At 48.6% G+C, this 13,176-nt stretch overlaps 3 protein-coding genes across 3 annotated transcripts; 2 read left to right on the forward strand and 1 right to left on the reverse strand.

The window, feature by feature from the left end:
* Nucleotides 1-3,834: 3,834 nt before the first annotated feature.
* DEU56DRAFT_762538 (uncharacterized protein) lies at nucleotides 3,835-4,663 on the reverse strand (the record flags this gene model as incomplete). The annotated part of the gene is given in 5 exon segments (XM_041350719.1): nucleotides 3,835-3,846; nucleotides 4,059-4,139; nucleotides 4,190-4,251; nucleotides 4,271-4,463; nucleotides 4,517-4,663. The coding sequence occupies 5 exon segments, from the start codon at nucleotides 4,661-4,663 to the stop codon at nucleotides 3,835-3,837; spliced, it is 495 nt and encodes a 164-aa protein (XP_041200586.1).
* Nucleotides 4,664-5,837: 1,174 nt separating this feature from the next.
* Nucleotides 5,838-6,826, forward strand: DEU56DRAFT_874529 (uncharacterized protein; the record flags this gene model as incomplete). Its single annotated transcript, XM_041355979.1, is given in 3 exon segments — nucleotides 5,838-6,160; nucleotides 6,180-6,181; nucleotides 6,207-6,826. The coding sequence occupies 3 exon segments, from the start codon at nucleotides 5,838-5,840 to the stop codon at nucleotides 6,824-6,826; spliced, it is 945 nt and encodes a 314-aa protein (XP_041200587.1).
* A 1,209-nt stretch (nucleotides 6,827-8,035) lies between these two features.
* On the forward strand, nucleotides 8,036-11,625 carry DEU56DRAFT_920481 (uncharacterized protein; the record flags this gene model as incomplete). The annotated part of the gene is made up of 5 exons (XM_041358460.1): nucleotides 8,036-9,740; nucleotides 9,794-9,945; nucleotides 10,004-10,450; nucleotides 11,009-11,357; nucleotides 11,402-11,625. The coding sequence occupies 5 exons, from the start codon at nucleotides 8,036-8,038 to the stop codon at nucleotides 11,623-11,625; spliced, it is 2,877 nt and encodes a 958-aa protein (XP_041200588.1).
* Nucleotides 11,626-13,176: the final 1,551 nt, after the last annotated feature.

Consider the following 13,176-nt stretch of genomic DNA (forward strand, 5'->3'; position numbering starts at 1 on the left):
CTAATGGGCGATTGTGAGGCTGGCGCCGGAATGTTTGGTACATCGCGTGGTACTCAACATCAATTTACTGCGCCATACACCTCCGCCCAGAATGGTAGAGTAGAGCGCCTCCACCGCACATTGATTGGTAAGGCTCGTTCCATGCGCACTGCTTGCAACGTCCCCATCAATCGATGGGATGAATTTGTGCTTACTGCGTGCTATCTCACGAATCGTACACCAGTCTCTTCGCAAGCAGGTCATACTCCATTCGAACGTTGGGAAGGCACCAAACCAGATTTATCGCATCTACGCGAAATAGGCTGTCGAGCGTTTGTGCTGATTCAGAACCACCACAATCCAAAGGTTTACGATACGACCACTCTGTTGAATGTATACTAATTGGGTACTCGCCTAACTCGAAAGCCTACCGATGTTTTCATCGTGCATCACAGAAGGTCTTTACATCCTTCCATGTATCGTTCATTGAGTCACATCAGCTTGGCTCCCCCCCTCCACCTTCCGTCAATCTACCTGATACTGATGCTATACAGCGCGCAGCTAATGCTCCCACACGTTCTGTTAGCATTGAGGAAGTCCCGGACATAGATCGACCACAGCATTTACCACCCCCACCTCTACCAGCTCAGCCTCAACATTCTACCCGCACACCAATCCCATCCGAACAACAATGCGCCCTGGACGGCAAACCTTACCTCTCTACAACACAGCGTGTGGTACTGGATTCGCTCGCGTCAGCCGAACACTTAAAGGCTCTATCACCTACCTCTCTATCAGAGGAAGATGCCCTGGCAGCCATCGTTTCAGCAGATGAACTTGCGCACCTTGCTGACCTTTTCTCAGCCATGCCCGATCACCTCGAACACGAATTCGCCGACGATCCTACCACATATGCAGAGGCCATGGCATCTGACAATGCACGCGATTGGACCAAGGCACTCCAGGAGGAGTTCGAATCACTACGTGAACTAGGCGTCTACAAACTCGTCCCTCAATCATCTATCCCTCCCGGTCGTAAAATTATGCGAGGCCATCCCATTTTTAAGCTGAAACGTGATCACGACAGCAAACCAGTTAGATTCAAAGCACGATATGTTTGCCGTGGGTACTCAGCGGTATGGGGGCAAGATTATACTAAAACATCTGCTCCTACAGCCCGACTAGAATCTTTCCGCATCCTCATGCATATCGGCGCTGCCCTCGACTGGGAAATAGACCAACTCAACATCAAAACCGCGTTTCTTCATGGACTTCTCGAATCCGACGAACTCTGCTACATGGAGTAACCGGAGGGTTTCGTCGAACAAGGGAAGGAGGACTGGGTCTGGGAACTACAGAAAGGTCTCTACGGCATGAAACAAGGTGGACTCGTCTGGAATCGCACCATGAATGACGCTATGCTGTCCTGGGGATTTCGTCGACTAAAATGCGAGCACTGTATCTACTATCGGCGCACTGACGCCGGCATTCCCCTTGTCGCAGTCCACGTGGACGATTTCCTCACTGTTGGAAGCACTAAGAAAGCCATCTCGATCTTCAAAGACCAGCTTCATACGAAATGGACGGTATCCGACCTTGGTGAAGCACACTTTTGTCTCGGGATCGCTCTCAACAGAAACCGACTTAATCGCACCATCCAACTGTCACAAACAGCGCTCATTGATCGTATTATCACGCAATTTGGTCTCAAGGACGCTGTGCCCATATCCACCCCAATGGAAACAGGGCTTCATCTCTCTCGTCGTACTCACGCCCCTTCCAATGATACTGAATGAGACCTTATGTCACGAACGCCATACAGGTCACTCGTCGGTTCTTTGATGTATCTTGCGATTGGAACACGACCCGACATAGCGCATGCAGTCCAACAACTGTCTCGGCATCTAGACTGCTATGGCCCAGTACATTGGGAGGCAGCCAAAAGGGTAGTACACTACTTGAAAGGTTCTCGAGACGCTACACTGGTCCTCGGCGGTGAACACAACGCACGCCTTCTTGGTTTCACCGATAGCGACCTGGCTAACTGCCCCGATACCAGACGGTCTGTCAGCAGTTATTGTTTCTCTTTAGGCAGTGGAGTCGTCACCTGGAGCGCCCGCCAGCAAAAGACCGTGTCGCTCTCAACATGCGAAGCCGAGTACGTAGCTGCATCCGAAGCCTCTCAGGAACTTGCATGGTTGCGCACTCTACTCAACGAGATCAAATTTACGCAACCATCCGCGACCCCTCTTCTATGCGATAACACTGGCGGCATCACTCTCTCAGAGGACGCATCCTATCACTCAAAAGTAAAACACATCGACATCAAAGTTCATGCTATTCGCGAACGCGTATCACGCGGCCAACTGAAACTACACTACGTCAAATCTAAGGACAATGTTGCGGATATCTTCACCAAGGCACTCCCACGCAAGGACTTCCAGCGACTACGCGCGTGCTTGGGCATTCAGTGTTGAAATCGAGGAGGAGTACTCGTCGCGTCGAGGAGGAGTGTTGGAGCACGTGAGCTCGTGCCATTGTGCGACGCGACAAGCGGAGTTGAATATTAGGAATACTGACGCATATAGTCAACGTCTTCCCGCTCTTATCCCTCAGTTCATTCCACTACGACTGAGGGTAAGTTTGGTTCTTTTATATCTGTACCGCCAGACACTTACGAGTACATATAGTCTCTAACTGTGTCTAGGTACATTAATCTTAGTTCGTTCCACTACGACTGAGGTCTCTAACTGTGTCTAGTCTCTATACAGCCATGGGGGCATCTATGACATTAGCCCTCTGATGGTGCTCAAGTTCTGGTTGTATGTATAGAAATGCAATATCAATGGATTCTCTTTGCTATGTGTTCTCGTTGGGGCATATATCATCTACCTGCAACAAGTTTTGGGGTGCGCGCACAGTACCTAAAGTGGGCCCTTGAAATTACAACGAGTGAGAATTTCCTCCAGAATACGACCATAATATGATGAGAACACGATGATAATGTGATCATTCTTTTTGCATTTTCATTTCTTCATAATCCCCTCAGATAGTGATGTGCATGGCCCGGCTTGGAATTCTGAAAAGCCAAAGCCGACGGCCTGAGCCGCGGCTCCTAGCCTCTACCATCGACAACGACAATGAACATTTTGACACCAAATTTTGGTATATAATTTGGTTCGTAATAAGTTATAACACATGCTGAACTTCGAAACAAACAAACGAGGACCAACACACACAACTTACAAGTCGGTCTGTGCTTCAACCAATTCAGCTCTTGTGATCCGTGTGGTCAATACAACTCAACGTCACATTACAATTACTAATTACTGCTTGCGCCAGTCTTACCTTGATAGTTTTTTCAATGTTGGTGCACAAATTCGGAATGGTCTGCTTGGCTAGGTCGAATGGACTCGTGCCAAATTGAATCAAGTTGAACAACCCCAGTGGGGCCCGTGTACCAGCCATCGCACACATCCAGCCTCGAATCTTCCAAAACCCTGCAACCTTTGATCTTGAGAGCGCGACTTTTGCTTCTCAGGCTTGTAATTCACACTTTTGCTTACAATAGACGGGCGTTGGCAGGCATCAGCAAACTACAACTTTTCGCACAGAAAGCACAAGATTTGTGTTCCCACGACAGCCAATCACAGATTTCACAGTTCCGCCAAGAGTCACAGCAAAACAGTGCTACAAGGTACACATTTGTTACAATCACTCACAGATTTCACAGTTCCGCCAAGAGTCACAGAAAAATAGTGCACCCAGGTATACATTTGTTACAATCACTCATAGTTCTACACGGCTCACAGGACTTTGCATTTGAAAGTCAAGGAGTTCAAGTCCGAATAGCTACTAGTAATATACCTAGTAATATCATTGAAATGTGAAGTCTATTGTATTTCAGACTGTGGATGGACTTCAAACAATGCGGCAAAATCTAATTCAACACTGAAATAACAACAGCACAAAACACAATTTGTATATAGAACTGGAAGGGACAGCGAGCACACAAGTACATATATGTATGCTAATACTAGTAGGACACAAGGTGAATATCTATAAATGCAAAATTGTACCAACTCTCGACCATCCGTGGCAAACGAATTAATCAAGCTGGATAGTGAGAATGCAATCGTTTGGGACTTCTCTCGTAGTAGCTGAGGGATTGATAAGGACGATAGTTGTCTCTCACAGATCATAAACTTACCGGCGCGCTGATCACCTTCACATTGTTTTGCAGATAAGGGACAATGAGACCAGCCATGCTGTCTGAAGGCAAGTCTCATACACCCCAGGCCCATGTCTGCATCATCTAGAGTGTTCTCTGCGGTATCCACTCGAAGCCTGAGCAAGCTTGCCAATACTTCATTTTCCCCTAGTAAACACTCCGCAAGTGCCTTCTGTGCCCGAAGTACTTCACGTTTGGCTCGTGCAAGGTCCATAACAAGGTTTGCTTCAGAATTGGCTGGTTTCTGTATAGACTGATAAAATTTAAGGTGCATTATGAAAACGAGAAATAGACAATTGACTTTACCAAGGAAGTAATAGCTGGAAGAAGTTCGTAAGGGTCCATCCCGTGCGTCCCTGGTTTCGTGTCATCATGGTGTTGATGATGTGGATCAAGAATGTTGTCCACTAGGCCCGACGCCCTTGTTGATAATGCGCGCAGATTGATGGTCATGGTGTATTGAGTACAGTTTCGGGAAATGCCGATATCACCCGATACTTACTGATATTATTATGATTTGTTTCTTAGTATGACTTATGTCGCATTCAAGCTGCCCCTCATGCGGCAAAGCGTTTAAAGACCGTACTTCTGTTGCTCATCATCTAAGCCAGCCTCGGTCTGGATGCAACACGTGGTTAGACGACATGATTAACTCCATTTCGCCCAGCCTGAGTGAAGATCATAACATGGACTCAGCAGATGACATCAATATTTCTAACAACGATCCGGGACTTGGAGGCGAGGAAAGTTTTCATGATTTCTATGGTGGAGGAGAAGACAAGGATATACCTGAGGGAACTGCGGGTCATGAAGTGCGCAAAGTAACCAACTATTTTCCAGAGCCTCCTCTGGCCTATGAGGATGGCTACACATTTTTGGGGCTGTTTGATGCAGACGAAAACAGTGTATATCGGAAAATGAATCTCTACTATCCGTTTAGCAGCCGAAGAGATTGGCAAGTTGCAGCATGGCTGCTACGTTCAGGCCTGAGCATGGGCAAGATTGACTCTTTTCTATCGCTTGAAATGGTCAGTGCGTATATCTCACTTTTATTGCTTATGATTCACGTCTTTTTAGATCAAGGATTTACCCTTGTCGTTTCACTCTGCCAAATAATTACGCGGTAGAGCTGAGATGCTCCCCAGCGGTCCGCACTGGAAGTCTCAAGTAATTCATACATTGCATCCTACGAAATCGCCTGTAATTCTGTACTGGCGCGACCCTATTGAATGTATCGCCAGCATCTTCAATCACCCACTATTTCAAAATCATATCGACTTCACACCTCACAAGATTTACTCTACTGCAGAGAGGTTGTGTCGCATATATGCTGGATGGATGTCAGGAAACGATGCATGGGACATGCAGGTGAGTAGATAGTCAGTTATTGAGGTCTGGCACTCAAATATCCTTGAAGTTGGCGATACCAAAGGGCGCAACCCTCCTCGGCACCATTCTCTCCTCCGACAAGACGAATATCAGTGCATTAACAGGGGATCGCGTGGCTCATCCGCTTCTAATTAGCCTCGCCAATATACATATGAACATATGCCTAAAATCATCAACCAACTCTTTTGTTCTCGCTGCTCTGTTACCAGTCCCCAAGTGTATTCACAAGAAGAAGCGAATGAAGGGCGTATTGGAGGATCGACTGATACATGAATGCCTCAATATCATTCTCGAACCACTCAAGCAGGCCGCTCAACGTGGTGTCATGCTGTCTGATCCTACCGGACACAGTCGGTATTGCTTCACCACTCTCGCGAGCTATATCGCTGACACCCCCGAGGCCATGATGCTGGCAACTGTTGGTGGAAAAACGTCGCCAGTGACGATGGTGATGTATAAGCGGTTCGGGGATGCATTCCGTCATGAACCCCGGATGAAATCGACGACTCTTGCACAGCTTGCTGTTGTGCGCTCGCGCGCTGATCCCAATGATATTGAGGTGTTTTTCCGCGAGGCACAGAAGTTCCGACTGAATGGCGTCGACAAGCCATTCTGGTGGACTACATACTAGCAGACCCCTCCCGTTTTTTGACACCAGAATCACTCCACCATCTTCATAAAGTGTTCTTTGACCACGATGCCCAATGGCTCATTAACGCTGTTGGAGATTCCGAAATTGATTTCCGATTTTCAGTGTTGCAGCCCATCACCGGTCATCGGCGTTTTCATGGTGGCATCTCCAAGCTGAAACAAGTCACCGGTCGCTGTCAGCGAGACATTCAACGGTATATCATCGCTGTCAGTGCGGATGCAGCACCTGCTGGTGTCATTGCTGCTTTACGGGCGCTCATGCAGTTCCGATATCTCGTACAGTCGCCGCGCATTGATGAGGAAGATCTCGGGCGCATCTCACGTGCACTAAATGAGTTCCACGCAAACAAGGATGCAATCATTGCTGCCGGGGTTCATCAGGGGAAGGGTAATAGAGTCATCAACAACTTTTACATCCCCAAGCTGGAGCTAATGCATAGTATCGTTCCCAGCATTCGTAACTCTGGCGTCATAGGACAGTGGTCTGCCGACATCACTGAACACGCCCACATTACAGAGATCAAAGACCCCGCTAGATCGAGCAATAACAACAATTATGACACACAAATTTGTTGATACCTCGATTGCGCCGAAAAGTGTCGTCGTTTTGAGCTCGCTACCGGCCTGTTGGATCACGAGCAGAGGGTTGAGGAAGAGGGGTTGGACTTGGATGCTGAAGAGATCGACATTGACGTCGACACACAAGATAATCCCATTGACCCAACCCGACACCCACACCAAATTACGAATTATTTCGTGATTGCTAAGGCACTCCAGTACTGAGAAGTGGGTTCCGTTCCTGTACCACTTCGCTCCTTTGTCAACAAATCTACTGCCTTTCATCTTTCATATGACCCCTCCATTCAGAGCATCACTGTTGATGAAGTCGCTATCACATTCGGCTTACCAGATCTACGACAAGCCATAGCTGATTTCCTTCAACGTGAGGCAACTTATGGACAACGGCATGTTCATGCAATAGGTGGCCCTAGAAGGGCTGGACCTGGTGCCGTCCTCCCATTTGACAAAGTTCAAGTCTGGTTTAAAATTCGCTTGCAAGAGATGGATTTACATGACACTCACGCCATCAAACCAGCTCAGACGCTAAACTTTGCACCACCAAATGACCCGTGGATCTTGGGCCACTATGATACAGTCATTGCCGAGACCAGTGCGGGCTTCTCATGGCCCAGTAGTCGTCTTTCAGGTGCGCTTTCTGTTTTGCGTTACAATAAATCATTTAAAGCTCAACTGTTACAGGTCACACAATCAGCGCAGATTAGACTCATTATGCGACCCATTGGCAAGAGTGGTTTACTATGGTCTTGGAAGGATCGGTTCCTCACATATGTTCAATGTTTTGATCTCTCAAATGATCGCGATCCAACAACACACCTTCATATACTCAAGCGAGCGAAACACTCAAATGGAAACCGGATGGGCGATGTTATTCCGTTATCTCAATTGAGGGCTCCTGTTCAACTTGTACCTCGTTTTGGCGCTACTGCTGACAAGCGTCTCACAGCGTACAACAGTTTGGAGCATGCCACGGAGTTTTGGTTGAACGAGTTTCTGGATAAAAGCGCCTTCTTTGCGCTATCATTTGATGCAATATAAGGCCATTTTTGTAGACTAGTAAAGAAAGCGTCAAATACAATATTTTCGTACCTGTACACACAGCACTAGCACTCCCTCATGCCACTTGGTAGGCATTTTTGTTCTGGGGGCCTCGGGATGAAGTTGGCATCCTTGATGTCAGCTCCAGAGGTTCACAATGTACCGACAATGAGTAAACTGACCAGCTCGGAACTTATTCGCTTGATCTTGCAGGAATCTCCACCTGCCAACAGTGATGAGCTTGGCCATGTATTATCATTGATCTTCAAGTCCTATAACCGCAAGGTCCCAAAAGCAAAGGATCTTCAAGTTTCGTTGAAGAAAATCCACCCCGATACCAGGGTCGAAGCATTTCAGCAAATTCAAAATGAATCAATCCTCGTACCGCTTTATGACACGCAAGCACGCTGTTGGAACTGGCCACTCCCAGAGTCACATTTAGACAAACTTCCTGGACAAAAAAGTAAGCGGGCAGGAGAGAAGAGAAGAACGGACCATGAAGAGAGGGAAGGAGAAACTAGTGGAACTACGAATGAGAAGTCGGGAGATTGGATTTTCGTCGATGACACTGGTACACCTGTTGCCTCTAGCCAGCCTGAGGATGACGAAATGTCCGAGTCTATGAATGCCAGCTCTGCCAGTGTCCAACACGAAAGTGACAGTGGTGGCAGAACCACAGTACTCCAGCCATGGACAACGGAACAGATTTTTGCATCCTTTTACAATGTCCTTTCCATCGCCCTCCTCCTGCGACGGCCTGAACTCGCTCAGAAGCGCATCTTATCTCGTGTCTGGAGCGCATCAAACTCCTCACGCCCAGTACCCGGCGATGCAATGGCGCGCAAACCAGACCTCACCTTACTCGATGATATCGAGGCTAGATGGGACACAATCAAGGCCGTATGCGAGCTGACTTCGAGTGCCTACTTACCTTCAAATCCCCTTGCCAAAACTCTCGACTCCAAGGCGTATCTGCTTCTCAAACACCAACCGTGGAGACGCTTCGCACTGTTGGTCTCCATCTGCAATGGGTATCGCGAGCTTCGCGTCCATCTATATGACCACTCGGGTGGTGTTGTCAGCCCTTGCATAAACATCGATCGAGAGCCAGACAAGTTCTTACAGATTTTTTCGTCCATTGTCTTCGGCAATCTCGAGTGCATCGGGTTCGACCCCACGATCAGTATATTGAAACACACACTTCACCGCACGCATCGACCCCCTGATTTCCGCCCCGCCAAACACTCACGCTCACCTGCTCCGCACCAGACTGCTACCTTAGCAATCCCAGATGCACTGATCGTGGAAAGCGAGACCACCACAATTGAAGAGATCGTGAACAAACCCCCATACACCACAGAGGATGCGGAGCGCAAACCTGCAGCCAACATCCCTCCAAGCATGGTCCCCCCCGTAGACGAAGTCCCTGTTGATCCTCTCCGTGAACCCCTCCCAGAGCCAATCGGAAAAATACGAGTAAATGAAAACACGTACGATATACTCGATCTAATATTCTCCACGCAAGGCCTCGTTGGTCGTGGCACGACGTGCTATCTGGCCAGGAAGGACGATGAAGAGTACATAATCAAAGATCACTGGGTTCTTGGCAGTGAATCGGAGGTCCTCAACGAAATTCGTATGATGAAGAAGATGGATGGGCTCCGTGGTGTTCCTCGCCTTGTTGAATATTGGCTTGTGGAGATGGAGCCTGGCGAGGTTGACGAGACGGTGAAGTATCGTCAAAAGATCACGCGCAGCTTACAGGGCACCTCCCGTACGCATGTTCGCATGGTTTTGAAGCCCCGTGCGCGACCCTTGTATCAATTCCGTTCACGTTCGGAGTTCTTGACTGCGATACGGGACATCTTGAAGGGTAAGTGATTTTTGATTGTATGTACCTAACCGTTCCACTCACAATATTTTCAGTCCAGAAGTTTGCGGTAGAGCAGAGGCATATCCTTCATCGTGATTGCAGTTTGAACAACGCGATGATTGGGGATGATGATGGCGGGATGTTGATAGATTGGGAGTTTGCTGTAGATATCGTACGAGGCGATAAATACAGTGTCGGGGGCACCGTTAGTGTTTTGGTTTCTTTCCAGGATCTATATATGAATTAATACCTCATAACCTCAGGGCACAATACCGTTCATGTCGCGATCCCTTCTCTTCCAGCTTTATCTCAATACACCGGATCCGTCGGATGAGCGCATGGGTACACGAGCCTCGGGATCGAAAGCATACCCAGCCCCCATGATCACGCATGTCTACAACGACGATCTGGAGTCGATGTTTTATGTGTTCATCTGGGTCTGCATTGAGTTCAGGGGCCCTCTCGGCATGAAGTGTGTTCTCCCTACGACTCTCCCACATTCAAATCAAAAAGTGAAATGGATAACAGGAGAATGGTCCGCGTCGACGTACCAAAAGTGCGGGGACAGCAAGACTCGATTTTTTCATCAATCTGACCACTACACTATGGAACTCGCCAACAATTCGACCCCTACTTCAAATCTCTCCTTCCACTCGCGTTTAGCGTGGTATGAACTCGTTAAAAACCCCAAGCAGTTGGTCTTTGACGACGTAATCAATTGCTGGATAAGCACATCGCTGCACTGCCCTCGGAGGACTCCCCTGAACTCCTGGTTTCCAAATGGGTAATACTCTCAGCGGCAGGTTCGTTTACTACCGCCAGTGGCAGTGATGAGGACAGTGAGTTATCTGTAGATGACACACGTCGGAAGCGAGTGTCGATCATCGTTGGACGATGGAAGTTGTACCCAAGCCGAAGAGGAGCAAAACTGGGTAGAGTTCAAATTTACCAGTATGTACTACACTTTGATATCCGATACCGATACCGGCGCGCAAGTATATGAGTCACATGATATCCCCATTTTGTACTTTGTGTAAAATAAAGCATGCATCATTACCTCCGCTCAACGTTCAAGCTCACCATCTCTACCTGCATGCAGCGCTCGACTCATATTTCCGAAAGATGCTATATTCAGTTTCGCAAGATTCTCCCACATTACCTGCATGCGGCACTGGAGACCCGATTACGAGTCAAACTACGAGCCTTAAAACGGTGTGTATCTATCAGTGATTTTCTCGTGCTGATCGTACCACTAGTTCTACTCTTAGTGGCGTGGTCCAGTCATGTCTCCTCGTGCGAGCCAGAAGAAATCAAAGCGTAAAGCTGTAGATTCTGATGGTCAAGCAAATTCTGCAAAGAAGTCGCGTGCTGGGGCCAAGGCATCCGTGGTGTTGCAAGAGCCAATTTCTGCAGACAAACCGTCAGTTCGACGTTCTGGACGTTCTGGCGCAGGAAAAGGAGGTAGGGTTGAGCAACTCGAAAAAATCGGTGCTCTCTTGGATGCCCCGGCACGGACTACTCAGCCCAAGGGCTCCACCTCCCTTGACATCGATGTACCAACCAATCCTCTGGCACCTGAACCACCTCGTAAGGGTCGTGGTAATCGCACAAAGGCAGGTCTGTTTATGTTGGTGTTAGATATTAATATTGAACATCGACAGAAACCCCTCCACCATATACCGTCTCGGAAACAGTGGAGGATCCTGCAACTTCTAAAACAGGGGGAAAGAAAGGTACTAGTAAGGCAACAAAGAAAGACTTGGATGTATCGAATATGCATCCCGCTTTTTCTCACCGCCAATCTGGTAGCCGGTTTGGCTTTGCGCAGCCCATCGTCCCTCCTGGCACGGAACCTGACCTACAATACTCAACAATCCATATGTAGCGGCCGTGTCATATACCGTACATTGAGCCCCTGAATCATATCCCATCTCTCCCAACAAACAATGTCCGGACCTCCAAAATGTAGCCAAGCTATACCTTAACCCTTGGCAGGATAACTCCGCATCCCAGTCTCCACCGGACATACCCCTCAGCAGGATCTGCCCTGTTTCCCATATACGTCGGACGTCCTATTCTTCGGACGTCCTATTCGTCGGATCTCACTCATGTCGTCCCGCTCGTCCACTCGTCCACTCCTCCTGTATTCGTCGGACATCCTATACATCGGACCCTAAACATCGGACCTACTCAATCCTGAGCTTCGACCCAGGTCCACTTAACCCCTAAAACATCGGATCCACTTCACAGTTCATCTCCGTCCCCATTTCCCGTGATCCGCTTGACAGTTCATTTCCGGTCCTGCTCCTATTCTGTTACCCCATTTGTATAGTCCCCTTGTCCTAACCCCTATATGCCCGGATCTGTTTGACAGTTAATTCCGACTTCATTCTCGATCATACCTCCTATGCCCAGATCCATTCGATACTTCATCTCCGTCTCCGTTCTCGATTGTTCCTGTATTATTTTCCTTGCGCCTGTCAGTTTAGCCTTTCCGTATGTTCCTCTTGTTGACCCGGATCTCCGAGTATATAATACCTTGTAAACTCGTAGTAGTTTCCTGAGTTTGAATATCACCTGAGATTATCCTCATCCCTTTTCCTCGGACCCGGATCCATTTCCATGGGCCCGGGTCCACTTCCCTGTCCAACCTCTGTGTCCTGGGATTGATTCCTCGGGCTATACTCCGCCTCTCCTTCGGGTAGTCTACCTCTGTCAGTTTCTACTCTGGACATTGTCTAGTGTAGTCTTACTCTAGCTTCTGTCCCCTCGGACTTCCTGTCCTCTCGGACATCCTGTCCTCTCGGACATCCTGTCCTTCTGTCCTTTCGGACATCCTGTCCTCTCGGACTTCCTGTCCTTCTGTCCTTTCGGACGTCCTGTCCTTCTGTCCCCTCAGACTTCCTGTTTTTCCGTCCTTACACCTGTCTGCTTCTGTCCCCCACGTCGCCGGACTAAAGCCCCTATTCTCCGGGTGACTAAGCCCCTATTGTCCGGCAGACTAATCCTTTATGTCGGCCGGACTAATCCTCTTATGTCGGCCGGACTAACCCTCCTTACGTCGGCCGACGAACCCCCTTTGTGTTGGCCGGACTAATCCTCTTATGTCAGCCGGACTAACCCTATGATCGGCCGGACTAACCCTCCTTACGTCGGCCGACGAACCCCCTTTGTGTCGGCCGGACTAATCCCTTATGTCAGCCGGACTAACCCTATGATCGGCCGGACTAATCCTCTTATGTCGGCCGGACTAACCCTCCTTACGTCGGCCGACGAACCCTCCTTACGTCGGCCGGACTAACCCCCTGAACATCGGCCTGACTCTTCCTCGAAAAGCCTACCAGACTTGTCCCCTTGAAGTCCACCGGGATTCATCATCCTCCCCTCGGACTTTGTTTCTAGCCTTCGAAATTAAGGGCACATACTCGGGTAAGGG

The sequence above is a fragment of the Suillus clintonianus genome (genome assembly GCF_016758775.1).
Source record: "Suillus clintonianus strain FC179 chromosome Unknown DEU56scaffold_250, whole genome shotgun sequence".
Lineage (NCBI taxonomy): Eukaryota > Fungi > Basidiomycota > Agaricomycetes > Boletales > Suillaceae > Suillus > Suillus clintonianus.